Here is a 26,988-nt window from a genome sequence, read left to right as displayed (position 1 = left end):
GAAAGCTGTCAGGGACCTTTCCCAGCCTTTGGTTTCTGGACAGGTGTTCCTTGGAGCACCTGGAATCCCTCTTGCTGCCCATGACTAGCTGCCATTCTCCACCTGACTTCCATAGGGTGGGGGGGGTGGGGCAAGGCAGCGAGGATTCCCATTCCTAAGGCTTATCCAGGTAGCTTCCTCCATGCTAAGCAAGAGGGGAAGGTACACACAAAAGTGAAAATGAAGAAAACTTGTACCAACAGGCTACAATGAAGACTTCAAAAAATTAGTTCTCCCTCTGGAGTAGCAATTTACTTTTAAGTAACCAAAATAATTTTACAAACAGTAACCAAATGTTTTGGAAAAATTGTTTTCATTCTCCCATTGGAGTAATATATATAAACATAAGTTAGTGGGAGGACTAATTTTTTGAAGTCTTCATTGTAGCCTGTTGGTACAAGTTTTCTTCATTTTCACTTATCCAGGTAGCTGACATTTTTTTATTTTCAGTGCAACCAGTTTTCGAGTATCAAATCCTCACTGTTAGAAAAACAGTAGAAGAGCAATACATTTCAAAAAAGGTTAAAAAGCAACTGTGCTTCTTCCAAAGGTCGCACACTCCAGCTCACCAGAGGCAAATCATCCTCTAACAACAATTTGTACTGATAGGCAGAGAAGACTTCTCCCAAACCCTTTGTCTCGGGGCAGGTGAGAGGATTCTAGTCTGCCTCGGTGCACTCAGGGAGCCGGAGGGGCAACCGATGTGCCTCCAGCCCCTGCTGAAGATGGTCTCTCTTCTTGTGCTCAGAGATGCCAGCATGAGAGTGGTCATCTTCTTGAATGCTTGCACCAGCTCCGATGAGGGAGGGGGGCCATGTGGGGACAAGGGCCTCCACGTCACAACCACACACCCGCTAGAAAAGGTTAGATCTGCACACTAGGGAACAGGAAAGCTTACTGGACTCCACACAGCATCCGCTTCTCTTAAACAGCAAAGGTAAGCAAGGAAACTGAGCCATTGGGGCAAGCTGGGCAGAGGCCTGTGGGCAGCCCGAGTTTTCTGCACAGAAGCTCTTATTCTGGATTTTTTAAATGGTCATAGCTACAACAGGGCACCTGCACAGATGGTGGTGCTTGTGTTCCACAGGCTGGGCTGGCAACATGGTTCCTCTTTTGGAATGCAAGTGAGGGCGGCTCAAGCCCAGGCATGAGGTATTGCTTATGGGGTAGATGTGATGGTGGAGCAAAGGCAGGCTTCATGTCAGCACTGTTTTCACTCCTTGTAGGGAAACCTGAACAAGAGCCCTGGAGCAGAGGGTCCCATTAGAATTTCCACCAGTGGGAGATGGATAGTGAAGGTGCTTGCAATGACATCTGGTAAGCAGCTACCCCTCCTGCAAACAGAGAATGAAAATGAAGGCCCAGGTTTAAGGTGGGGTTCCAGAGCGACCTTTTAACAGATCATCAAAGATGAGTGTAAAGCCGTGGTGGCGAACCTTTGGCACTCCAGATGTTATGGACTACAGTTCCCATCAGCCCCTGCCAACATGGCCAATTGCAACTTTGCAATTGCAATTGCATGGCCACTGCAACTGGATTGGGGGTGAAGAGAGCCATCTTGCTTCCCACACAGGGCTTCTTCCTCTAACATTTTCTGCAAATAAGAACATGAAGGCTGGTTCCATATTTGAAAGGGAGAGGGCTGGGGACAAACAATCTCTCAAGAGCAGCAGGTGATAGAACTTGGTTTGTGAAACAGAGTCAGCCCAACCTTGGATCAACCCCCCACCCCCCAAATCTCATTCCTCCCCCTTAAAACAAAACAAAACGGGCCACGCAGCTCTGACTCTGTACCTACTTTAAACAAACGGAAAGAAAAAGTCAAACGGTAATTTGGCCTCAACAGTTGGCGGAGATTTGTAGCCTGGCTCAGCCGGTGCAGAAACATCGAGAAAAGTAACAGCACTTAGGATCGGAATGGTTTTTCCAGTTCCTGAATCGACCTGCAAGAGACACGCAGCTGGGTCACGCCATTATTGAGACGACAGATATCCCACTCTTCCCAAATCTGCTAAATCTGCTCACATCCGCTACGTTCACTCATACCAGCTCAAAGAGAGTTGAACTTTGTAGGCGGCAGCCACGTAGGCCAAATTTTGCCTGTGTTTGCTCAGTAGAACCTGGTATGGTCCCTTTTGGAAATTATAAAGCTTATAAATTATAAAGAGAGCCAGCATGGTGCAGTGGTTAAGAGCAGGTGCACTCTAATCTGGAGAACCGGGTTTGATTCCCCGCTCTGCCACCTGAGCTGTGGAGAACTTATCTGGTGAACTAGATTAGCCTGTGCATTCCAACACACGCCAGCTGGGTGACCTTGGGCTAGTCACAGTTCTTTGGAGCTCTCTCAGCCCCACCTACCTCACAGGGTGTTTGTTTGGGGGGGGGGGAGTTTGTAAGCCCCTTACAAACTCCTTACAGAAGAAGAAGAAGAGTTTGGATTTATATCCCCCTTTCTCTCCTGCAGGAGACTCAAAGGGGCTGACAATCTCCTTGCCCTTCCCCCCTCACAACAAACACCCTGTGAGGCAGGTGGGGCTGAGAGCGCTCCGAGAAGCTGTGACTAGCCCAAGGTCACCCAGCTGGCGTGTGTGGGAGTGCCCAGGCTAATCTGAATTCCCCAGATAAGCCTCCACAGCTCAGGCGGCAGAGCTGGGAATCAAACCCGTTTCCTCCAGATTAGATGCATGAGCTCTTAACCTCCTACGTCACTGCTGCTCCTACAGGAGAGAAAGGGTGGGATATAAATCCAAACTCTTCTTCTCTTCACACAAAGCTTTGTTTGTGGCAGTCGCTTCAACAAAACTGTTGTGTTGAGCTGAAACATGTCCTTGGCCTGCTGCAATGCACCAAGCTTCCCTTTGTGACAGTTTTAGTAACCATAGATGTGTAACCATGCGTGTGCTGCGGGTGGTGCACCTGGCACCTGGGCTTGAGCTACTTTCGATCAAAATATATCCAGCCCGTTTGGGGAAGAGCAACAGCTGCTCAGTGATGGAACATCTGCTCTTAAACACAGGAGGTCCCAGGTTCAATCCCCGGCAGCATCTCCACACCGCAGCAGGTGATGTGAAAGTCTTCCATCTGCCAGAGACGCTGGGGAGCTGCTGCCAGTCTGAGCAGACAATGCCAGCCTTGTGGGATGAAGGGTTTGATTCTGCGTAAGGCAGCTTCACGAGTTCACCAGCTCCCCTTTGGCACACGAGGGCTGCACCCACCTGTGGCAAGGGCGCTGTCACGACAGTCACAGTGAGGCTGGTGAGTTTTGCTTGAGGGTTCAGCAGAGAGCCGTATTTAGTCCATTTCACTAAGATTTCAAACCAGACGGGTATTTCGCAGCTGCTCTAAAGGAGGCAGAAAAAGAGAGAGGAGTCAGTGGCTTGCACAGGAAGCTCGGCTAAATGGAAGAGCTGCCCAGCGCACATCCATCACCAGCCCTGCTAATTATTAAAGCTGCTGCACACCTTGGCCACCGTCCAACCCAACTAAGCATGCCTAAGCCCATTGCCTCCAATTGGCTTAAGGGCACTTAACCGTCTGCTAGACTGGTGGCTGCTGCGGTTTCCCCTTGGCTGCTCTGGAAAGGGCTAACTTGGGCACCTAGCTGATCCAGGGTCAGGGATAAAACTCTGGGTCCGGGGTCAGGGAGAGCTGAGTTCAAATGAGGCAGTGGATAAATAAGAAAACCACATCCCTCTGCACCGCAGCTGGTGTAGAGCAGCACACACTTCTTCAGCGTGTATTTATCCATCAGGCGTTATTATCGTTTTAGATTAGCCCCGATTTTTCTGCATTTATGAATTTATTCAGATCCTCTGAAGATGCCAGCCACAGATGCAGGCAAAACGTCAGGAGAAAATGCTACTGGAATATGGCCATACAGCCCAGAAATCCCACAACCCTCTGGCTAAGGACTTTTTATTTTAAAAAATACTGGGAATCCAGATAACCCATTACACCTCCTGTTACAACATTATACTGCTATAATTACCTTCTAGTGTTCATTTTACTAAATAATAAGTACATAAGAACATAAGAACATAAGAACAAGCCAGCTGGATCAGACCAGAGTCCATCTAGTCCAGCTCTCTGCTACTCGTAGTGGCCCACCAGGTGCCTTTGGGAACTTACATGCAGGATGTGAAAGCAATGGCCTTCTCTGGCTGTTGCTCCCGATCACCTGGTCTGTTAAGTCATTTGCAATCTCAGATCAAAGAGGATCAAGATTGGTAGCCATAGTAGCCCCTTCCCCCACTGATGGGGAGGAAGGCTTTTATGGGGACAGTATCAGAGAAACTGGCTGAAGCATAAACAGGAAAGTCTCAATTTTCTCATCCACACAGCAGCCATCCTGTGATCCTTCTCAAAACCTTTGTGCAAAGTGGGTTCCATAAATATTGGGGCAGAGTCAGGGAAACACTCGGAGGAGCACAAATCTAAGCGGGGGGAAAGCCCTTCTCAAGGACATTAAACCTGGAGTCCCTGTGGAAATAGCTGGTTTTTCGATCTGGATTTTCATCATTTGATCTCAGATGGTGAACGTGCAAAGCAGCCTTACGCTGAGTCAAAGCTCTGTCCTGTCAAAGGCAGCACCGGCTGCTCTGACTGACTGATCATGGGACTTCCTGCATTCAAAACAGAGGTTCTAATAATAAGCCACAACCTTATGAAGTGAGAGGAAAGGGTTTCATTGTGTTCATTCACTTCCTGGTTGAAAAAGTTATATTTTAAAAAAAATATCAAGAGGTGCTCTTACTGGTTGGCTGACGTTGTAAACAACCTGCACCCAGTCGAGTCCGTTCTGGGGCTCAGAGTTTCCAAAAGAAGCCACACAGTCTGGGAAGTTCTGCCCTTTCAGGACATTCAGCAGGGCTGGGGCCAAAAGCAGGCAATTGGCATCCCTGGTGATCCTATCAGGAAAGAAATCACCAAGTCAACACACAAGATACCAGCTGATCACCCTCTGGTAAGTCAGTGCAGTGCACTGGACTCAGGTCTGGACTCAGGTCTGGAAAACTCAGGTTTGAACACCAACTCAGTCAAGGAGGTTTGCTGGGTGAGTTTGGCCAGACCCTCACTCTCAACCTAGCCTGCCTCACAGGACTATTGTAAGGAAAAAGCAGAGAGGACAATGATGCCAGCTACTTTGGGCCCCGACAGGGGAGAATGGCGAGATATACCGTAAACGAAGTAAATGAATAAATACCTGACAGTCCACGCATCCTGGCAGGATATGGAAACTGTCTGTGCATTCATGCCACTGAATGCAGTAGGGGGGTGCCAAAAGAGATCCAACAAAACACTTCCATAATTTTGTTTTAGTTTATCTGAGACACCTATTATACTTCATGCATTCCATTCAGGTTAACAGAAATGCAACCTGGGAGGCCAAACATGAAACCACCAAAGCACATTCCAAGACATAGGTGGCAACTAATTTCGACAGAAGGCCGCTTGCCAGCATGGAGCAAGACTGGCCATAATTGTCCCCTTGGTGCCAGAAACTGCTAGAGCAGGAGTGTCTAACTCTGGCCCTTCAGATATTCATGGACTACAACTGGCCATGCTGGCAGGGCTGATGGGAATCGTAGTCCATGAACATCTGGATGGCCAGAGTTGGACACCCCTGTGCTAGAGAAAGAAATATCACAGAGGACAGGAGAAATCTCTGCCTGTCACTTGACCGCCTGCCTCTTCGCCTTCTTCAAAAATCCCCAAACCAAGGACTTCAGGCTGCAGACCCCCACAAAGGCAGGGATGGTGTCAATGTGTTGGACTAGGTCAGGTTTGTAAAGTAAAAGACTTGCACATGTGTACTGGCTACAAGTTGGCAGCAGCTAATGGGCACAGAACTGTATATACTGCAGGGCAAGGCAGTGGCATCGTCAGCACAGCCTGGCCTGCATCAAAACAGGGTTGGAAGGCCACACTATTGCCCTCACCGTAGCTGGCAGCCAGAGATCATGTTGTACCCGAACAATACCGGAGTTCTGATTCCTTCCACTGCTAAACAATCCTGAGCGGAGGTGCTTTTCAACATGGTGAGCTGGCCGTCTTCATTCATTGTCTGGACGATTCCAGAGGTAAAGGCAAAGAGTTAAGGAGAAACATACAGGAACTATATAGACTTCTGAATCTTTGCGGAGTCTGGCAAGAGGTACTGCCAAGCAGGGAAAGCCTCTCCAGCTGTCCCCTTGCCAATTTCAACGTACCACTCTGGAAACCAAACTAATCACCTGAAGCCACCGAGTGAGCTGACAAAAAATTGAGCCGGCTTCCTGTGAGACAGACAGGGCAACAGATTTCATGACCTCTGCCTTGCCTGGAAACAGGCAAGGCAGGCTGAATACGGCCCATTCCCAGCACCAAATATCCAAGGTTCAGATAGGCCGAGAAACCAGAAAACATCACAGCAGAGCTTTGCTGCTAGCACTGCACTTTTCAGTTGGCTTTCCTACAACTTTTCCCAGGACAATAAGGAAGAAGGAGAAGAAGAGTTTGGATTTATATCCCCCCTTTCTCTCCTGCTGGAGACTCAAAGGGGCTGACAATCTCCTTGCCCTTCCCCCCTCACAACAAACACCCTGTGAGGTAGGTGGGGCTGAGAGAGCTCCGAGAAGCTGTGACTAGCCCAAGGTCACCCAGATGGCATGTGTGGGAGTGCACAGGTTAATCTGAATTCCCCAGATAAGCCTCCACAGCTCAGGTGGCAGAGCTGGGAATCAAACCCGGTTCCTCCAGATTAGATACACGAGCTCTTAACCTCCTATGCCACTGCTGCTTCAGAGCAGTGACAACTTGGAGCAAATCCCCAACTGAAGCCTAACCCTACAGGCACCAGTTCAAGAGGGAATACAAACTTTCACAGAGAAATGTTTTGGCAGGGGAGGAGTGGAGGGGAGGAGACAGAACATGAGCCCAACCTTTGAAAGACATTAGAAATGCATCAGCTTCCATTTTCCCAGCCACACAGAATTTTGCAGGGCTGTTGTCAACCCTCCTTAGGTCAAGCAAAAGGATATCCAGAAGATCTAAATCCGGCTTTGATTGGCAGCCCAACTACATAGCCAGGATTCCCACTAAGAACAACAGGTTTCATGTTTTGCTGTAAACAAACAAAAACAAACAATATATCAGTGGCTTTCTACTAGCTTTTTTTTTTAACACAAAGCAGCTAATATGAACATTCTTCCCATGGAGTGTAAATACCTACTGAATCATTGTTTAATAAACACTGAAATGAAATAATTGATTTCATATTATTAATAAATTGTTGCTTTAATTGCATACAGGCAATCGACAACAACCAGCAGTTTCCAAAAGGACGGAAAGGAAGGAAGCCGGGAAACCAGGTGACTTGAAACGGGGAATGCGTGGCCCCGGCCTCTACCAAAGGACCAGCACTTCTTACCATTCGCACCACTCTTTCTTATAAAGAACCACTATTTTTAAGCCTGGCTTTCCAAGAAGTCACAAAAGGTTACCGGAATGAAGTTGGTTTCAAAGCTTTGCCGGATGAAACCAACAGTTACGTCAATAGTCGCCAGGACAAGAGATGCGGCCACATCGGTGATTTCGCCCACCTCTGTGAAAGTAATCAGGTACTTCACCTAAAAACAAAGAATAATCAGGTACTTCACCTAAAAACAAAGAAAAGAGAGCAGCAGTGGCGTAGTGGTTAAGAGCAGGTGCATTCTGATCTGGAGGAACTGGGTTTGATTCCCCGCTCTGCCGCCTGAGCTCTGGAGGCTTATCTGGGGAATTCAGGTTAGCCTGTGCACTCCCACAAATGCCAGCTGGGTGACCTTGGGCTAGTCACAGCTTCTCGGAGCTCTCTCAGCCCCACCTACCTCACAGGGTGTTTGTTGTGAGGTGGGAAGGGCAAGGAGATTGTCAGCCCCTTTGAGTCTCATACAGGAGAGAAAGGGGGGATATAAATCCAAACTCTTCTTCTACTTTGGGAGTAACTGGTAAATGGCTCTGCTGCAAACAAGCCTCCCTCCGCTTTGAACTCTCGACATAGCTCCCCCACGTGTGTATGGCACTTCACTGAGTAACTCAAGCCAAAGGCAGGTTGCTGCCCTAAGACATTTATATTCTAAATGTCGACTCAAGGGCATGAGTGTGTGTGTGGGGGGGGGAACAATAATCACCAGTGAGCAAATGCTGCGAGAAATGCTTTGGCTTCACTGCAGTTGGCCATGAGAAAATGACGGGCAAAGTCAAAGGGATCCTGGGATATTCTGGAGGCACGCGTAAGCATTTTGGAGAGGATTCCAACCAACCAAAGAAGGTGGGTTCTGAAGAAGAAGGCGGAGGTCTTTCACATCACCTGCCACTACCTGCTCCTTTTAACTGGGTCTGCTGGGGACTGACCCTGGGGCCTTCTGCATGCAAATCAGAGGCTTTCCCACTGAGCCACAGCCTCTTCCCAAAACAGAGGAGGGTCCAATGAAAAAGCCCAGTCCCAGAATCATGGAGCGCCCGGTTTCTCGTGTTAAGCACCAGTTCTCCTCTAATCTTCTCAAACTGTGATGTGAGGAAACATAAGAACATAAGAACAAGCCAGCTGGATCAGACCAGAGTCCATCTAGTCCAGCTCTCTGCTACTCGCAGTGGCCCACCAGGTGCCTTTGGGAGCTCACCTGCAGGATGTGAAAGCAGTGGCCTTCTGCGGCTGTTGCTCCTGATCACCTGGACTGTTAAGGCATTTCCAATCTCAGGTCAAGGAGGATCAAGATTGGTAGCCAGAGATCGACTTCTCCATAAATCTGTCCAAGCTCCTTTTAAAGCTATCCAGGTTAGTGGCCATCACTACCTCCTGTGGCAGCATATTCCAAACACCAATCACACGTTGCGTGAAGAAGTGTTTCCTTTTATTAGTCCTAATTCTTCCCCCCAGCATTTTCAATGGATACCCCCTGGTTCTAGTATTTTCAATGTATTTCTCTCTGTCAACATTTTCTACCATCCATGCATAATTTTATAGACTTCAATCATATCCCCCCTCAGACGTCTCCTCTCCAAACTAAAGAGTCCCAAACGCTGCAGCCTCTCCTCATAAGGAAGGCGCTCTAGTCCACCTCCAATCATCCTCGTTGCCCTTCTCTGCACTTTTTCTATCTCTTCGATATCCTTTTTGAGATGTGGAAAAGGAGATCCCAGGCCTACCTCAAGAACCACATTGCTGCACATCTGACCCTGCAACGTGGGGAGTAACACAGCGCTATTCTCAAGGCGTGTGCGCAGTCCTTGTAGGTTCTGCAGGGTTATGGACTGGATGGTGATGTTCACCTGAAAAGATAACCAAGAATCCTCACCAGGCCACCACGGAGCGGTTTCTTTCTTTATATGTCCTATACAACTAGCCACCACCTTCTGTGCATGGCATGTTTAAGGTTCACCAACTGCAGTGGTTTGCAAACTGTGTTCTGGAGAACCCTGGATTCCTCCAGGAAAAGACAGATAGGCTTCCCGGGAAAAAGCAGCTTAACATCTGTCCCTGATGCAACAGGAGAAAGAAGGGGGATGGAAACTGCACCATCCCTGTCAAGTGATGAGGGATGCTCTGGGAACCCCCAACTCTCTCTTGCTTTTGCCACAGGGATTCTGGGAATTCCTAGTATATCGCTCATCACTTCTGCGTCCAACGCAATTCCATGCACACGCTTTCTTCCACCACACCAGTGAGCAACTGAGCTCTGCAATGCCTGGTTTGTCAGAGGAGGAGAAGCCCAGCTGCTCCCCTTCTCTCTTACACAACACACCCATACACGGATGTCCTGGCTAGCAAAAGGAGACAGGTTCAAATAATTCCTTTTGGAGTGGCAGATCCCACTGGGGGAGGGAGAAGGGTTAGAAAGGAAAGGTTTTAAACACCCAATTCTTAGCAAAGCTCACGCTGTTCAGAAACTTGAAGCAAGATGGAATTAAGGCATGCAGAGCGGTTGAGGACTAAAGAGGCTGGGTTTTGATGGGGGCCACAAGAAAGGACCAGGCATGGATTTAACTGCGGTCTGTGGATGGCAACACCACGGCACATGAACCTGCATGCAGAGCTGGGAATCTTGGAAAGCTGGCAGCATTTTGCCCTCCAAAATCAGAGTGAGGGGAGGCAGCAGCCAGGGACACCCCCCCCCCCCCCCCCCCACTGACCACCTCAGCTTCTGAAGAACCCCTTGGAAGCTACTGGATGAAAACCAGCAGCCGGAAATGGGATCATTCTTGATCAAAATCCATTCACAAGGAGGCCTTCTGATCTTATGTTTCATGATGCTCAACATTTTAAAACATTTGACTGATTCAATTGCCATTTTACATTCCCGTGGAACACTTGTTTCAAAAAGCAGCCTATGAATATAAACAAACAGAATGTCAAAGATTCTTCCAGAGTACCACGGAAACATTTAGAAAAAGCTTTTCTCCAAAAGGAGAGAAATAATTTTAAAACCCCCAGCTCCCTAGAGGAAAGATGTCTTAGAGGAGGGGGCGTTCAGGAGTACTACTGAAATGGTTTGGACTGTTCCCCCAGCCAAGATGATCCCCCACTCCCAGCACTGAGCTACTGAGAATCAAGCCTGCTCTTCTTGTGTAGCCCCATCCCTGGGATCTGCTTCTTGGTCACAGAAGCAACCCTTAAAACCTTGCATCCTTTCCCTGGGCAGGGACAGAACCAGTGACGAGACAGTCAGGGAAAGATGAGTCCCGCCCCAGATATGATGGGATGGCCCCCTCCTCTAAGACAAAAGGTTCAGTTACACGCAGCAAAAAGCGCTTCACACCCACACAGGAATGGCATTTTGAAAATAAAGAGACAGACACTTACCCTTTGACTTGACTTTGGTACCTAATGAAAATTTTTTAAAAAATTAGATCCCCTAAAAACAGCAAACGTCGAAACCTCCCTTCTGAAATCTCACACTAAAAATGACATTTCCTGGGGTTCCTTTATGTACCATTAAATATCTTGTTGGGTAAAAAGGAAACCACTGGGGCTCCTGCCTTCTCTTCTCCCTCCCCCAGCTCTAAGACCAGCCACAGGGGCATTCCCCAAAATCCCCACTTACAGCCAGAATGCTAGAATTGGTATAGAACTCCATGCTGAGAGCCGGAGTGGTGGCGCATTCATTTGCCTCGATCTTCCGGACGCATTTCACTGCCTGGTTTATCAGGAACCCTGCAGAAACCACAAAAGACGAGAAAAATCGCCTGAAGAGCTTCCGAAATTGGTAAGCTACTCAGTGAACACAATGGCAAAAATACAGTACAAAAGTATACCAAATATCTGGCAAATGCAGTTTCAACTCTCACAAGGTTACACCCCCGAATTCTTGCTGGTCTCTCAGGTTCTGCTGGACTTGAATCTAGTATAAAAGTTGCGTCTGATCTGATTTCAGGTGCAAAGGCCTCCACAAGGAAAACTCAACACCACCTCCCTTCTCTATCTGTTTGCCTCTTCACATTCTTTCTCCCTTCACTCGAACCAGTTCTAGAGTTGTCAACTACCACCATCCGATCACAACAAAAAAAAGACCAATACACTAACAAAACAATGCTAAGCTATAGAAACAACCACCGTCTCCCCAAACATGCAGCCAATCGACACATTCCAGAGGGATAGTCATATTACTCTGCTATACCAGACATAACCAAAATCTCTATGATGCCTTAGAATAGCTGTGGGATGGGTGGTAGGAGGGGTTTCTGTGGGCTGGGGCAAAAAGCCCCCAAAGGGGAGACAACAGGAAATCCGGCATTGTTCAGACAGACACACGGGAATGGTGAGATCATAGCAGAGAGTTCTCTCTGACCTGCGGGATTGGTGTCAGCACACTGGGAGAAGAAAAGTGGAGCAGGAATCCACAGAAAACCATCTGCTGTCTGTATTGGATCTCTGTACTGTCAACAGAAAACATGCAGGTTTAATATTCTACATCTGAGAAGTGACACAATCAATATCTCAGCAGTGATGAATTTCAACCTCACACTGAAATCTTTTATGGGGCCATATGCGCATCTGTCTGCTTTTCACAACTGTTCTAAAGTTACATCTGTGTCACTATTGATATAATATGCAAGAGGTTTTTCCTTTTACCTCATATCTGCTAGTTTCATTGGCATCAGCAGCGCTCCGGGTTGTTGATTCAACACTTGATGCAACATCCACTTCAGTGCTAAAGGTAACCCCACCATAGTTCTGGAGCAATCCATCAAAATTTTCCGAAGTAGGTATTTCTGGAGGTTGGAAGGACAATGCAGCTTTGTCTGGGATGGAGGAAAAAAGTGTAACACACCGTGTTGTGCTGCAGGCATGGTATTTTGGAACTGTAACAGAATGTCCCCAAAGACTGTTCACACATGCAAACAGGCCACTTCCTGGGTTCATGGGTTTTCCTTGTCTGAGTTCCTGAGAGAAAACTCATCTGCCTGTGGGTGCGCAAGTCAGAGACTGAAAACAGGTCATTTGATGAGTCAACGGGAATTTGCTACAGCACACCAGCAAGAGGAAAGACCATGCCTCATACGCATGGAGACCAACGTTTTTAATTTTTTGGCATTATCTCTGAAGCATTTTTCTATATATCAGGGGTCTGCAAGCTGTGGCTCTCCAGATGTTCATGGACTACAATTCCCATCAGCCCCTGCCAGCGTGGCCATGAACATCTGGAGAGCCACAGGTTGCAGACCCCTGGTATATATTATGAGAAATGACCATGTAATAAGTGAATGGATGCGGGTAGAGGAAGGGGGAGAAAGCAGGGAGGAACATGCAAACTGACAGAAAAATTTAAAAACAGGAATCCTGCCCTTCCTCCAGAAAGCTCAGGGGTACCTATTTTCTCTCTCGTCTGTTTTATGCTGAGAGGTGGGACAAATCGATGCAACGACAGACAAAAGTCATCCTAGTTTGACACGCTAAGCTCTTTGCACACCCTTTAATTATCCAGGCACTGGCAAATACTCCCGCCACACAATTTTTGTAATACAGATTGATCTTTGCTATTATTTCCACCTAATTGCCCATAGGTTTTCATGAATGCGGAGCAAACAGACTGATAGATCCTTCTGTGGTCTTTCAGACTTCCTGGCTGCATTCAAACATAGTAACAAGCTATAGTTTGTTCCTATGAGAATTCTCAGGCTAATGTGTTCCCCCCTCCTCTTGTGTGCAGCTGGGACACTGAAGACCCCCCTGGTTCACAACGTGTCAAAAGTTTGTCACGATGTTCAGCCTGGGGGCAAAGCAACAAGCTGTGCTTTGTTCTGTAGTGTAACCCTGGTTTGGAATCCTGAGAACTAGGCAAAAGGAGAAACCACTGTTAGTTGTGACATCCAAACCAGATGAAAGGACAAACTGGTTTGTCAGGAATCAGGAACTCTTCCATACCGGAGGCTTGCTGTTGTAATCGCAATCCACCTTTGTCAGGAAATCTGAACAGAGTCATGTGGTTCAAATATGCAGATTGTGGGTAAGTTTCCCCTCCAGAACAGTATTTATAAGGGTGATTTACTTTTCCACTACAACGGTACTCACGTCTTTATGATTACGGTCATTGACAATATTGACAGCATCTCTTCCTTACTGATGTTTTAAGTGATGATCAATACACAAGATGGGGAGATTATATTCTATATTGATATCATGATGAAAGCTCATAGAATAGGAAAAGCAATGCCAGAAAACAGGGACTGGAAAACTGGAGCAGAAAAGAACACAAGTCTCTTCAAATCTGATTTACTGATGTTTGTTTTTTGCTAAGTGCCCAACGACTTCAGGATAAAGTGGACTATAAATCTAAACAATCAGATTAAATGAACTTTACTGGTCAAACATCCTGTGCTTCATGTTGATGGACTCAGAGTCCTGCTGCTAAAAAGTGGTTTTGCCCAGCTTAAATTCCACTGAAGACCACACCTTCTGCCATGCTGTAGCCATGACGGTTTGTCTCCATTTCTGCCCAAAGCACCCAGGTTGGGGGAACTGCAGCTCAGCTCCAAACACATCAAGAAACTCCCTCCTTCAGCAGCATCATTTAGGACCGTGGTGGTGAACCTTTGGCACTCCAGATGTTATGGACTACAATTCCCATCAGCCCCTTCCAGCATGGTCAATTGGCCATGCTGGCAGGGGCTGATGGGAATTGTAGTCCATAACATCTGGAGTGCCAAAGGTTCGCCACCACTGATTTAGGACTTTCAAGCATCCACACAAGGACATTTTTACACCCAACACGGCTCCACTTACAGTTGACAGTCTGAATGCAGAAAACACTCGGGTTGACCTTGTCGGCTAGCTGATGGGTCCTCTGAGGAGGGTGGGCTGATGTATCTATTGAATAAAGGGCTTCTTGCTGTCTGCAGAGCTGCCTGTCACCTCTTCAAAAAAGAATAATAAAAAAGAAAAAGACATGAGCTGCTGATGAACAGTGACATGGAACAGTGGCGAGGTGGCACAAAGCTCCTTCACACCCATTCAAGGCATGGGTCTCTCTGGCTCAGGGTCGTCCTCTCTGAATGACATCAGCTCTTGGAAGGTTTCAGGCAAATTTACTTTGCTACTAAATCATAGCCAGCTGTTTTCCTTAAGTGCAGGCCCTGCTCCACATGGCTTTTGTCCATACGTGACCCATGATTCCAAACACTGATACGGGTGTGTGTGTGTGTGTGTGTGTGTGTGTGTGTGTGTGTGTGTGTGTGTGTGTTGTGTGTGTGTTGTGTGTGTGTGTGTGTGTGTGTGTGTGTGTGTGTGTGTGTGTGTGTGTGTGTGTGTGTGTGTGTCAAACAGGTCTTCTTCTTCCCTTTCTACCTGTGGGGAAACTGTCTGGGCTCATTCAGCCCAAGGGTCTTTTCCAGCAGCTGCTAAGTTCCTTTAATTGGAGTTTGGACCAGCAATCTTTTGCATACAAAGCAACATACTAGGTATGCTCTCGAGGGGGCTGCCTTCTTTTTTTCTACAACCCAAGGGGCAACATGGAATAAACAGGGCCCACTAACAGCAGCTTGCTTGCCCAATGACCTATCAAAACCTGGAGTCGGCTATGTGGAGATCCATGTTCAAATTCTGCTCCCCTCCCCATCACAAACCCTTGGTATCTCCCTTTCTTGACCGAATCTGCTACACTATGCTATTGTTGTGACGGCTGGGACTGAAAAGTCCTTCAGAAATGGTTGTTCACCAGAATAACATTCAGACAAGGCCAAGGCCGACATTCCAGCCACATTTCCCAGAAGGAACAACAGACGCACACATTGTGTGCCTGTCTTGTCAGGCAAGGACACGTTTTTCCTAAGAGAGAATGCATCTCAAACCCAAGGCACGTCCACGCCTAGCAGCTCTAGAAGTGTTCGAAAGTGGGCAGCAATTGCATTATGGGTTACAGTAATGGCAAACATCTGTCAAGGTGACCACTGATTCATTTTTCAAAGAGCTGAGAATAAGACTGCACAGCCAGGTGGCTAATTAATTGTTAGGGGAGGGGAGAAGACAGAAAAGAGGAGGTTTAGCAAGTACTGTTTCTCATGATGAGAATTCATATTGGATTACTAGGGTGGGTGGGTAATATCAAGATGCTGGGCCCCCTGCCTCCCCTCCCTTGCATGCCACCCCTCCCTCTCTCCCCTCTCTCACTTCTCTTCCCTTGCATGCCTCTCCCTCCATCCCTTTCCTCTCCCTCCCTCTCTTCCCTTGCATGCCACCCCTCCCCCTCGTGTGTATGTGTGTGTATGTGTTTCACTTCCACTCGAGTTATTGCCTATGTACTGTTTCCACTGCTCACATCTGGCCATCTGAGCGAACATTCTAAGCTGCACAAACATTCAAAGGGTGACAGTTACACACAGGCAGCTGCATGTCCTTCATCATGGAGCGCCAGGAAAAAGGCGTTTTGCCTGGGCCAGGTGAGAAATTTCAGGTATGTGAACATCTAAAAACACTTTCGCCTGGCTGACTATAGTGGCTGGGAATTTTCAGAGAAATTGGCCCAGCAGTTACTGAGTTATACTATCACTAACAAATACACGGTTAGCTTTATATATATATATAGATTTTGAAGCCTCTGTTTTTTAAAATGGAAGGTAGCTACAGTGAAAGATCTGAGGAGGTGGCAGCAAGCTTGCTGGCTTATTTGTAGGAATACTGTTAGCTGGCACAGCTTTATTTGGTTGTCAGATTCACAATGAGCCAAACATGCCAGAAGCATAAACAGATGCTGAGCCCAGCACAACTGGATGGCTGAATCCTAAAGCAGGGCTCAGAAGGAAGTCTCATACACAGCACACCTTGGCCATTAGCAGAACGAGTGGACATTTGAGATATTGATAGAGCATGCTGTATTTGTTTAATTATCGTATGTTAATCCTGTGTTTTATTCAACAATTGTCACCCAACTGAAGACAAATTAAAACAAGTATCAATAACTAAAATATAACAATGGTGCTCGCAGAGGAAGCTTTCGAAGACATCTGGGCCCAGGTGTAATGCTGCTACCTCTTCTTCTTTGGGCCCTGCTGATCACAGGTGGGGGGCGGGGAGGGAAACTGCTGGAAGAAGTGGGGTGGTTGGCCCAGATTTGGGGGGGAGGGGCAGGGTGCCTTGTTACTGCTTTTTTTGGAGGGAGCAGCAGTGGCGTAGGAGGTTAAGAGCTCATGTATCTAATCTGGAGGAACAGGGTTTGATTCCCAGCTCTGCCGCCTGAGCTGTGGAGGCTTATCTGGGGAATTCAGATTAGCCTGTGCACTCCAGCACACGCCAGCTGGGTGACCTTGGGCTAGTCACAGCTCCTCGGAGCTCTCTCAGCCCCACCCACCTCACAGGGTGTTTGTTGTGAGGGGGGAAGGGCAAGGAGATTGTCAGCCCCTTTGAGTCTCCTACAGGAGAGAAAGGGGGGATATAAATCCAAACTCTTCTTCTTCTTCTTCTTTTGTATTCATAAAAACAGGCCTAAAACCCTCCAAGGTATGGAACTAGATTGTCCATACGGAGAGTCAGGAGTGTGCTTTCAACTGTATGTTTCAGCCACAGGGGTGTCCACTCGGTCCACTCACCAGACTCGTATTTTGCTGCACTCACCATCTTTAAAAGTAGTTTGAATACCATATGAGTGGTTCTGCCTCCAGGCAAAAAAAAAGTCACAACGATACTGGATGAAGCAACAACAAGCATGATAATCCTTTCCAGCTAACTGTAGCCAGAATTAGATTTACAACAAACGACATACCCCGCCTTTCTCCCAGGAAGGCCCTAAAATGGGCCACATTGTTCTCCTGTCCTCCGTTGTATCCTCATTAGAACAACCTGTGAGGAATGTTAGGTTGAGAGGGAATGACTGGTCCAGTCACCGAGCAAGCTTCTGCGGCCGATGGGGAATTTGAACCTGGGTCTCTTAAATCTCAACCAGACACTCCAAATGGAGCTCGTGAGTACCTCTGGGATTTTGACAGCAGGCAGTAAGCACCGCCCCTTGATGGCTGCCAGAAGAGGTGGAGGCAAACCCCAAACGGCAGCTGCAGGAAGCTGGGCCAAATAGAACACCTTCTTTCTCACAATATCCGGGAAGAAGGGAAAGGGTCATGGAACCACATGCTGACTAGAGAAAGCCTGGGTGTTTGCCAGCCCTCCTGATCCTCCAGGGGCTTGTCCATTATTGCAGCCATGGAAAACCTTTTCATGTCAATGAGGCCAGTCAACAACAAACCCTGGCTTCCAGTGGCCCTGCCTACTTTTGGAAAAGATCAGCAGGTACTGAGGGAAGGACTGCTGAGCGTCACAGTGATCACAGGCACCATGTTGAGAAATCCTGCTCTGACCACTATACCACACAGGCTCTAACAGGCCAAGGAAGTTATTAAATCCCCGCTGTTTTGTAACAGGATATTTTCCAGCCTCCCTGTCTGTGCTGGCTCCCTCCCTGTCTGTTCTCGCTGGTTTGCCATATGTAAATCTTTGCTTCCACTGCAAATACCCCTTGGGTATTTGGCATCTAAACTGCCAGGATGTTCCATTTCCCTTCATTTTTAGCACTGCAAGTCATTCTGAAACTGGTGGGTAAGATTGAGACTCTTGGCTCCTAGCTTCCTTCGCAAAGAGCTGGGGGAAGGGGCTTCTGGAGATACCCTGGGCCAAAGTGTTCCAGTTCCCTTTACTGTTGACACTGCATCACCTGTTACCCTCCTTCTCATGGCCAGTTTCCAAAGCCTTTATCTACTCTGTCAAAGGTTCTCTAGGGTCTCAGGTTAAAGCCTTTCTCATTGCAGCCTACCTGATCTTTCATAGAAGATGCTGACCACCTACATGCAATGCAGATGCTCTCCCTCTGAGCCTACGCAGCCCCCACAAATAAGCATGCAGGAGGTCCCAGGTTGATCCCTGCTTTCTCCAGTTAAAGGATCTAAGAGGTTTTTCTGTGCCTAAGACCATGGAAGGTCACCAGCTGTCAGAAGTGGATCAATGGCTTGACTTGGTAGAAGGCACAATAAATTCCAGCTACAGATAGCCCAGGGACTAGAAAAGGAGCTGTCTTCTAGTAAGAAGCAAAACCTTGGCAATATGTTAGCAAATGTGTGAGAATGCTACTGTACAGTTTTCAGGTTCCAGAGCGGAGCTCTTCTTCATTTAAAATTTGACTTACTTCGGTGCATTATTTAGGGTTAAAATGCTTCCCAGAAAACAACTTCCTTCTTATGACCGACACACTTTCACTTAAAAGGTATAAAATCCAGACTTACTTTGGGATCTGTAAGTGACTCACAATTCCTAAAAACAACAACACGAACAGTTTCCACTTAAATAACAGCTCCTGAGTGAAGGGGGCAAATTTGGGGAGTTAAATATACAAGTTTTAGCATGGCAGAATCCTCTTATAAGGCCACATTGTCTCTAAATACATGTGTGTGTGTGGGGGGGTGGGGACCTCTTTTCTGAAAGGACTTCCATTAAGAAAAAATACAGATGGGTAGACCACAATGGAGAGAAGCCTTTTTCTCAGCCTTCCTCCTAACCTGCTAGCCTTCTGTACACACAGGGACTTTCTGAGATCAGAGGGAAGGCACTTTCAGAGAACAAACCCTTCTTCGCAGCTATCGCCATTCCATGCACAGGCTTCTTCACGGGGTACTACACAAGAGACGTAGATTTTGCTTTTAGTTAGGCAAGCAAGTGATTCCCCACCCACACACACTCACACCCCCCCATGCATTCTCATGTGCTACATTCAAACGAGTGCCAACGCATACGCCCTTTTTGAAGATCCAAAGCAGTTTGCTAAATGCACCTCCACGCTGCAAACTATGAAAGGGGGTATGCAAACACTTACGTGACAACAGGTACTGAGCATGTTGTGAAAAGGCTGAAATCTGCTGCAGTGCAGATGGGATCGCAACAGCAATTGATATCGCACTGGTCCACCAAGAGGTCACAGGTGCACAGTTTGGCCACTGAAGATGGAGACATTTAAAAAGTGTTAATACTGAATCCCTTCCCCGCTCGATTTGAATGATAGGTACCTATGTGATTTGTATAGGGTAGACTATCCCTGCACGTGGAGGTTCCATTGAGCTCCTCCTCTCCTCGGCCCATCTTCCTTCCCACATCACGAAGCAACGGGGCAGGACTCACCGTCCGTCACCGGCTGGGGCCAAGGACCGGGACGGGGAGTCGAGGTGGGTTCCTGTGGGGTGGGAGGGCCGCGGGTCCCTGCGGGGCTGGGCCCCAAGGTCTCTGCGGGGCTGCTGATGCTCGGGCTGGATTCCGAGGAGGGGCCCTGGCTCGTCTCGGGGGCTGGATAGGAGACCCCTGGGGTTGGTGTCGTGCTAGAGAACCCTTCGGGCTGCGGCCCCGTCGCGGCCCCATCTGGGTTTGTTGCCCAGACGGAGGGGGTCGGGGTCGGCACGGCCGTGGTCGGAGCAACCGGCAGCGGCAGCACCAACAGACACAACGCCAAGGGCCTCAGCAGCGGCGGCGGCGGCGAGCGCGGCGCTGCTCCGGGCCCCATTCAGGCATTCGGCTCGAAGATAGGCCGCCGCGGCCTAGAGTAGAGGCCCGCGCTTGGGTCGCTATGGAGACAGCGCAGAGCATGACGGGACTCTGGCTATATCGTCACCGCGAACTTCATCAGCTCCCCTTGGAGGTCCAGCGAGAATCAGGCTGTGGCGCCCGAGGCATTATGGGAAAGAGTGAAGCTGTAACCATGGCAACAGCTTGAGCTGTTTGTAGGCCCAAAGGCCGGCCGGTGAGGAATTCCCCGGAAGGGAGCTGTTTTGCAGAAGGGTGCTGAGCCGAAATGGGCGGCCGATAGAACCAGTGTGATTTAGGAGATACGGTGTTGTAGGATCAGGGAGGCACGAATTCAGACCCTCACTTGCCATGAAGCCTGCTGGGTGATCGCCAGCCATTCGCTCTCTTTAAGCCCACCTCGCAAAGTTATTGTGAGAAAATAATGAAGAGGGCGCACCTCCTTAGAGAAAGGGCTGAGTAAAAGCCCTCTGACATCTCATTTTGGCTCTATATAAGGCAAGAAAGTATGATTGCCGACCTAGATTTGTTTAGCGTTAAACTACAAAATACACTTTAAAATATTATGTAAAATTAAAACTCCAATTTGAGGTATTCCAGTATCATAGAGGCAGACAAGCTAAATATTTCAAGCCCATGCTGCCACCATTTAACAGAAAAAGGGTCATGTGATCATTAGGACAAGAGATTGCAGATACAATGTAGTAGAAAAATGGTATTGCATCAGTAGAAAATAATGGAGTAACAGTAGCTCATCTCGGGAGCTGGATAATCTTGTTCTGTTGTTCTTGTTCTGTTGATCACATCAGTTTACACGGTGTAATCCACCTTGAGTCTCAGTGAGAAAGGCACAGAAAAAAATAATAATTCCCACAACCCTCAGAGCAAGGATTAGTGCCTTCTGTCCCCCCCCCCATATACATTATTATAGGCTCTATTTTATGTGCTTTATTCATTAGCAACAATTCATTCTTTAGATTAATGTTACACTATGAACTATCTAATTATACTTCAGGATATCAACACAGGAGGCAACGTCAGCGGAAGGCTTAGCCTCTGTGCCCTGTTTGCTGGCCCTCCAGACCATTGGGTTGACCACGGTTTGAAACAGGATGGACCACTGGTTTAATCCAGGAGGGCTTGATGTATATGCTTGTGCTCTACAGTCTGTAGAAACCCCCATTCCAAGTGACAAGTCAACAGAGGAGAACTTTACTGGCCCAGTACTGATCTGCTTGCCCAGTTGCCAGGTTTTAAAGGTGGAAAGCCAAAAAGATTACAACAGAGCCAGTCAGCTCAGCTATATAGGATTCCGATAGATGCATCATGTATTGCAAATGCGCATATACGCAATTAGGGAACTTTCCCCTTAATTAAGATTGTCTAACTCAGTTACTTGCCAACTGAGGTTTAAAAAAACCAAAGTAGCTTTTATTAGGATCGCCAACAATAACTCCAAATGGAATGCAAGATTTTGAACTCAAAATAACTTTTCCTCAGGCTGGATGTGATAAAATAAAAAGAGGGGTGTAGGTGAGGTGTTACCGCATATATTCCCTTTCATGTGCATCCTTACAACACATGTGACCACATCTCTAATTTGGCTTCAGAATCCAGAACTACAAACACTTTGGGAGAATTAAACTCAGTGTCAGGAGAAATCTTTTTTCCACTTCCACAACCTGGCAAGTTTGGACAACTGATACACTTTCCAGTTAGGGAAAATAGGACATGTGATTTAAGGATCTTTACCAGGATCAACTAGCCCAAAGTGCCTCTAAGAAGCTACCAATAACCATGAAACAACCACATCTTTTCTGGAACAAATTTATTGAGAGTACAGGAACTGAAAAGGTACTTAACCCTAGAGAAGGAGTTTACGATAAGACTGAAGTTGCTTCCTGTTTCCCAGTTCCTTATTTGCATTTTCTAGTTCTAACTTCAGCCTCCTAAGTTTACCTATCATTATAGTCTGCTGAGCTGAGGAGAATATATTGCCTGTTTTTTTCTGCCACAGGAGGTGGTGATGGCCACTAACCTGGATAGCTTTAAAAGGGGCTTGGACAGATTTATGGAGGAGAAGTCGATTTATGGCTACCAATCTTGATCCTCCTTGATCTGAGATTGCAAATGCCTTAACAGACCCGGTGTTCGGGAGCAACAGCCGCAGAAGGCCATTGCGTTCACATCCTACATGTGAGCTCCCAAAGGCACCTGGTGGGCCACTGCGAGAAGCAGAGAGCTGGACTAGATGGACTTTGGTCTGATCCAGCTGGCTTGTTCTTATGTTCTTATGTTCTTATGTTTTGATGATCCAGAGACTGAGGGTCAGGGACTTTAAGGAAAGTTTCCAAATAATAAGGTTCCTGGTTCCAAAAGGAGAGTAGAGTTGGCAGTCTCTGAGCCAACAGACAGGTGAGGTGACACAGGTTTAACTGGCTGAGCAGTGGTAGTTATAGGATCCTATTCAAAAGAATATCAACAAAACCATTAATGTCCAGCAATTTAGCTTGAATCCTGGACGAGACAGTATGGATTTCTTGGTTTTTACTGAGATGGATGGAGGGGGGTGGGGGGCAATTTCAGAAAGGTAATAAAAGGTGATTGCATCCAGGCAAGGTGGACAAAAGAGCTGGTAGGGTGAAGGTTTCACCTGTGCCTGAGGCAGGCTGGTGGAAGACAAAGATTAGTTAAAGGTAATCAAGTCCTCCTGGCTGCCTGATAGTAATTATCTGAATTGCATTTGCTGGTGGATGCCTGGCCTTACCCCTGCCCCGCCCCTCCCCAAAAAGGCAATGGGTCGTGTGTAGAAATCCCTTCAGTGAATCAGTTTACCACCCAAGGTTTGGGCTACACTTTAGCGTAACTGAAAGAGAGCCTTGACCTCATTTTCAACAAATATCTTCTAGCTCTAAAAATGGGCGCCAAGGAAAATTTAGCCAAGATGGAGTTGGAGTAGACAGCACCCATCTAGAAATGAAAACCGTGGTAACAGATGAAGAAAACGAGATGTTTCAGATGCCTTTGGTGAACTTAAAAGCTGACATACTGTTTTGTGCCTTGTGGTTAGTTCTAAGAAAAGGTGTGTTTTATTTTTGAACCAGAATGGTTGCAAAACACTTGTGAGGTTAAAAGTCATGTTGCTACAGAGGACTTCCAGCTGGTTCTCATGGTCAGATTGCAATAACTGTCTCAGATTGTAGTAAATTGACCTTTGACACCTGATTTGCCTTGGAGAAGATCTCCTGGTGTGCAGGAAAGATGCAAGCGTAGAAACTTCCTCCCCTCTTCCCCTCAACGATTAAGTAAGAGCTTGCACAGTGTTTCCTTTTCTACATCAACTGCTACAGCTTCCCTCTCCTATATCTCTGGCTGGGGTTCTGGAGGGATTTTCCTTGGCATAAGCTTCTTCCCCTTTTGAGCAGCAGAGGGCACAGTAAGTTTTGCGAATTCATAGGAATGCTCACAAAGCCAATAACAATAATCTAAGTAACAAAATCTCCCCAAGTGCCATTAATTCTGTTTATGTGCAAAAGTAATATTTTCCAGGCTGGCAGGCAGCAGTAGTGGAAGCTGATTCCTGTGCTGCCCCCTGCCAACATGACTCATGCCTGACCAAGAAAGTTTGCTCTTCAACAGAAAAGTCTTTTGGGTCCAACTTTAACTTTTCCCTTGAGGCCGTTGTACTACACCATACAGATGGTTAGAAAGTTTGCTCCAGATTTTAGCCCACAGCTTTGCTGCCACCATTCCAGAGGTGACACCTTAGTTGATATGTGCAGAGTGAACATATGTGGGCTACGGGTCTGCTCTCACTGTGGCTTAGTAGATGAAGTGCTGGGGAGAGATCTGGGTTCAACTCTCCTTCCAGCCCTGGAGCCCACCTGGTGACCTTGCCCGGGTCTCTTTCAGCCTGACCGAACTCACAGGATGCTGCAAGACTAATGTAGTCTCATTAGTCCTACCCAGAGCTCTACAGAGAAAAAAAGATAATAGTCCCTTATGTGAGCTGTTTCAGAATACAGCTATTATCTGAACAGAATGAAATAAATTATAATTCGAGTTTAAAATGCTGTTTCTACTTTTTTAAAATTGTAAAACTGAAAACATTTCCTCCTCAATATTGTAACTTAACGAAAAGAAATCCCGCAGGGAGACGTGTCAAGTTTCCAGCCAAGCTTGTTATTTCAGTCTCAAATAAGCTCATTTGCAACTGAGCTGGGACAGCCTTCGTTTTTCTCAGGATATAATTTGGCCTGGCCATAGGACAGTTCTGTGGCCTCTCTGCACAGCATGATGGGTTAAGTTTCCTGAGGAGGGGGTCACACAGTGGGAAGGGGAACACCATGAGGGCTTCCCAGTTGTAGGCTGCTGTGGACCTTTCCCTCTCCAGCTATTGCTTTCTGTTCTGCTCATTTGAGCAGAATTCCCAGCAAGACCTCGTTTTGTTTTGCAATTTCCATTGATTGGGGAGAAACAGCCCCTGGACTTTGAGTGGGGAGGGTTCAGTTCACCCACCGTCACCATGGAAATGTACTTTACTCCTCATAGGATGCCAGGTTGGGGGCATTTCAGACCAATTTTCTGTTTTGTAATAGAGTGTTATTTGTTGTTATATGCAACACCACCAATGTGCCTGGCTTCCAATTGGCCTGTGGAGGTCTGTTTGGTGTGTAGATTTTTAAAAACATTCCTTTGCCACTACAGCACAAGGATCAGCACAAGTAAGCTGAGGCTGTTCCTGCCTCTTGAGGCAGCTGTTTTTGTGGTCGGCTGCACATTCTGTGGCAGCCATTTCGTGGATGTGCCCACCATGCTGTGTCAGAACCCTAAAGATGCCTACAGAACCAAAAAGGATGGGGACCCCATCTATATGAACCTTTATGAACCTTTTCATCAATATGAACCTTTTCTCCATAGCAAAAAGGGGAGTCAAGGAGAACATCCACCTGGTGTTCTTTTTGGAGGGGGGTTGTATTTAGAAAAACTTGGGGATACTTCAGTGCTAGATGTCTTCAGTTCTGGATGAACAGTAAACGTGCCCCTCTCTCCTAAAACAAAACCTTTCCAGTTCCAACTGGTTGGAATTAATGGGGATGACTCTATGCCCTTTAACAAGCGCTACGACCTTGGAGAGGCAGTACATTCATTCCCAGTAAACAAACAGCTGCTTTCTGAACCCACTGAACTCATGAGAAAGGAAAAAGAAGTTTTTCTAGGACTTATAGCAAACAAAATGGATTCTCTCTTGACACCTGCTGTCTCATGCGTTGCTATGGACTCATGAAGACTGTCTTTGTAACCAGTGTGGCGGTCAAGTGAACGGCCCTAGATGGTTTTGGAAATCTTGGGTGGCTTTAAGAATGGTTTTAGAATAGGCTTGCTGATCAAACCAGAGACATTAGTTCACAGGTATTTTCTGCTTGCCCACCTGCCCTCAAATACCTGTGTTAATCACTTCTAGCCTGAAAGTTAATAACTAAACAGAAGAATAACTTTTGGGCAGCTTCTTAGGCTGGTCAACTGGAGACGATTCTTGCTCACCACAGATGTCTGAGCCAGCTGGCACAAATCCACACTGCATCTGAGTGGCTATCCCCCGCCCCTTTGGATTGCACCAATAGACATTTTAAGGGAAGAAGCAAATTCAGGTACAGACACATTACAAGAACATTGTTAAACAATACAAACAAGATTTTTACTCATCACCTGAAACTTAGCAAGGAAGGTGCCAGGTATCTGATAACAGAGGGGCTCTACAGATGAAGTGACATCACAGAAAAGGTCCTGTCCCCCATAGCCACTTAAGTAAAAACCGGCACACACAACAGGAACTTTGAAGCAGATCTCAAAGTACACTATAATTTTCCAAGACTTAATCCTCTCCAGATGGACATTCAGCATTTGTGGTTGCACAATGCAGATAGGAGCGACCAAAGAACCTGTAAGGTTAGCAGAACTTTTCAGGAGGACATTTGGTGCTATGAAATCCATATCACACACATGTTCAGAATGCACAATGCGTTATATACATATAGTGAGAGAGGAGGATTTCAAAACAGTGCCAAGCCTAGCAGAATACCAGAGCAAAGAGTCACCTTCACTGAGGAATGCTGAAATGGACCTGATTAAAAGAAAGGTCATAGAAGCTGATTCCATTCCCGCTGTCCAACTCTCCTGCCACTGGCTTTGTAATTTGCATGAGGACTCTTGTAGCTTTGCATTGGCTTGCAAAGGAGGGCTGGCCACACCTGGAAGAGAAAAATCACAGCCCAGGTGTGGTTGAAACCTACCTTGGCTAATACTTACATAATCTCATACAGAACAGAAAGAGAATTCTTTTCAAACTGTGTTGAAGTCAATGTACGTTATTTATTCAACCAAGAAATGCAAAAGGAAATTTATGGGATAAATAAAATGCCCTTTACATGTTAGTACATTTGTTATAGTCACTGTGCTTGGGAAGTTGCACCTGTCCGATTCACTGCCAATGGTTGGATATACTTTTTATGTAATCAATCAAACAAGGCTATCAATACAAGCTGGGGAAATATTTGCCCTTAAAATGTATGTAATGTTCTCAAAGTGTTTTCTGCCAATCAGTACTGAAGGAAGCCTGGCCAATTACATTTCTTTTCTTTGTTGACTGTTAAGTCACAGCGAACTTACAGCATCCCCTGGTGGAGTTTTTAAGGCAAGAGACGTGCAAAGGTGGTTTGCCATTATGGCAAGTGACCCTGGGCTTCCTTGGTGGTCTTCCATCCAAATACTGACCAGTCATTCTTGTCTATACATTATTTATCTATTTAGAATTTTATAGCTGTTTTTCTTCTGAAACTCAGGCCTCAAAGTTGCTTATAAATTATAGTCATAGACTATCTAAAACAAGAATGTAATCAATGCACCCAGACATCCAGTGTAATCTATGCATCAAGACATAAAGT

General features: G+C 46.8%; 1 protein-coding gene across 3 annotated transcripts; it reads right to left on the bottom strand.

Moving 5' to 3' along the window:
- Window positions 1–370: 370 nt before the first annotated feature.
- TCTN1 (tectonic family member 1) lies at window positions 371–20,144 on the bottom strand. Of its 3 annotated transcripts, XM_048514113.1 has the most exons (15): window positions 19,649–20,141; window positions 19,347–19,467; window positions 14,282–14,412; window positions 12,131–12,300; window positions 11,847–11,934; window positions 11,103–11,212; window positions 10,862–10,882; window positions 9,208–9,330; window positions 7,521–7,646; window positions 7,059–7,141; window positions 5,979–6,119; window positions 4,793–4,946; window positions 3,255–3,380; window positions 1,838–1,982; window positions 371–1,373 (listed from the first exon to the last, which is right to left on the bottom strand). In XM_048514113.1, the coding sequence occupies exons 1-14, from the start codon at window positions 20,022–20,024 to the stop codon at window positions 1,839–1,841; spliced, it is 1,914 nt and encodes a 637-aa protein (XP_048370070.1). In that variant the 5' UTR covers window positions 20,025–20,141; the 3' UTR covers window positions 371–1,373; window position 1,838. The 3 variants fall into 3 exon arrangements, with proteins under 3 accessions (XP_048370070.1, XP_048370071.1, XP_048370072.1); XM_048514114.1 differs by lacking the exon at window positions 3,255–3,380 and having other exon boundaries at window positions 371–1,982; window positions 19,649–20,144; XM_048514115.1 differs by lacking the exons at window positions 7,059–7,141; window positions 7,521–7,646 and having other exon boundaries at window positions 371–1,982; window positions 5,979–6,103; window positions 19,649–20,142.
- Between the last annotated feature and the right edge of the window lie 6,844 nt (window positions 20,145–26,988).

Source organism: Sphaerodactylus townsendi, linkage group LG13 (genome assembly GCF_021028975.2).
Source record: "Sphaerodactylus townsendi isolate TG3544 linkage group LG13, MPM_Stown_v2.3, whole genome shotgun sequence".
Lineage (NCBI taxonomy): Eukaryota > Metazoa > Chordata > Lepidosauria > Squamata > Sphaerodactylidae > Sphaerodactylus > Sphaerodactylus townsendi.
Note: the sequence above shows the minus strand (reverse complement) of the source record. Positions and strands in the feature narration are given on the sequence as shown.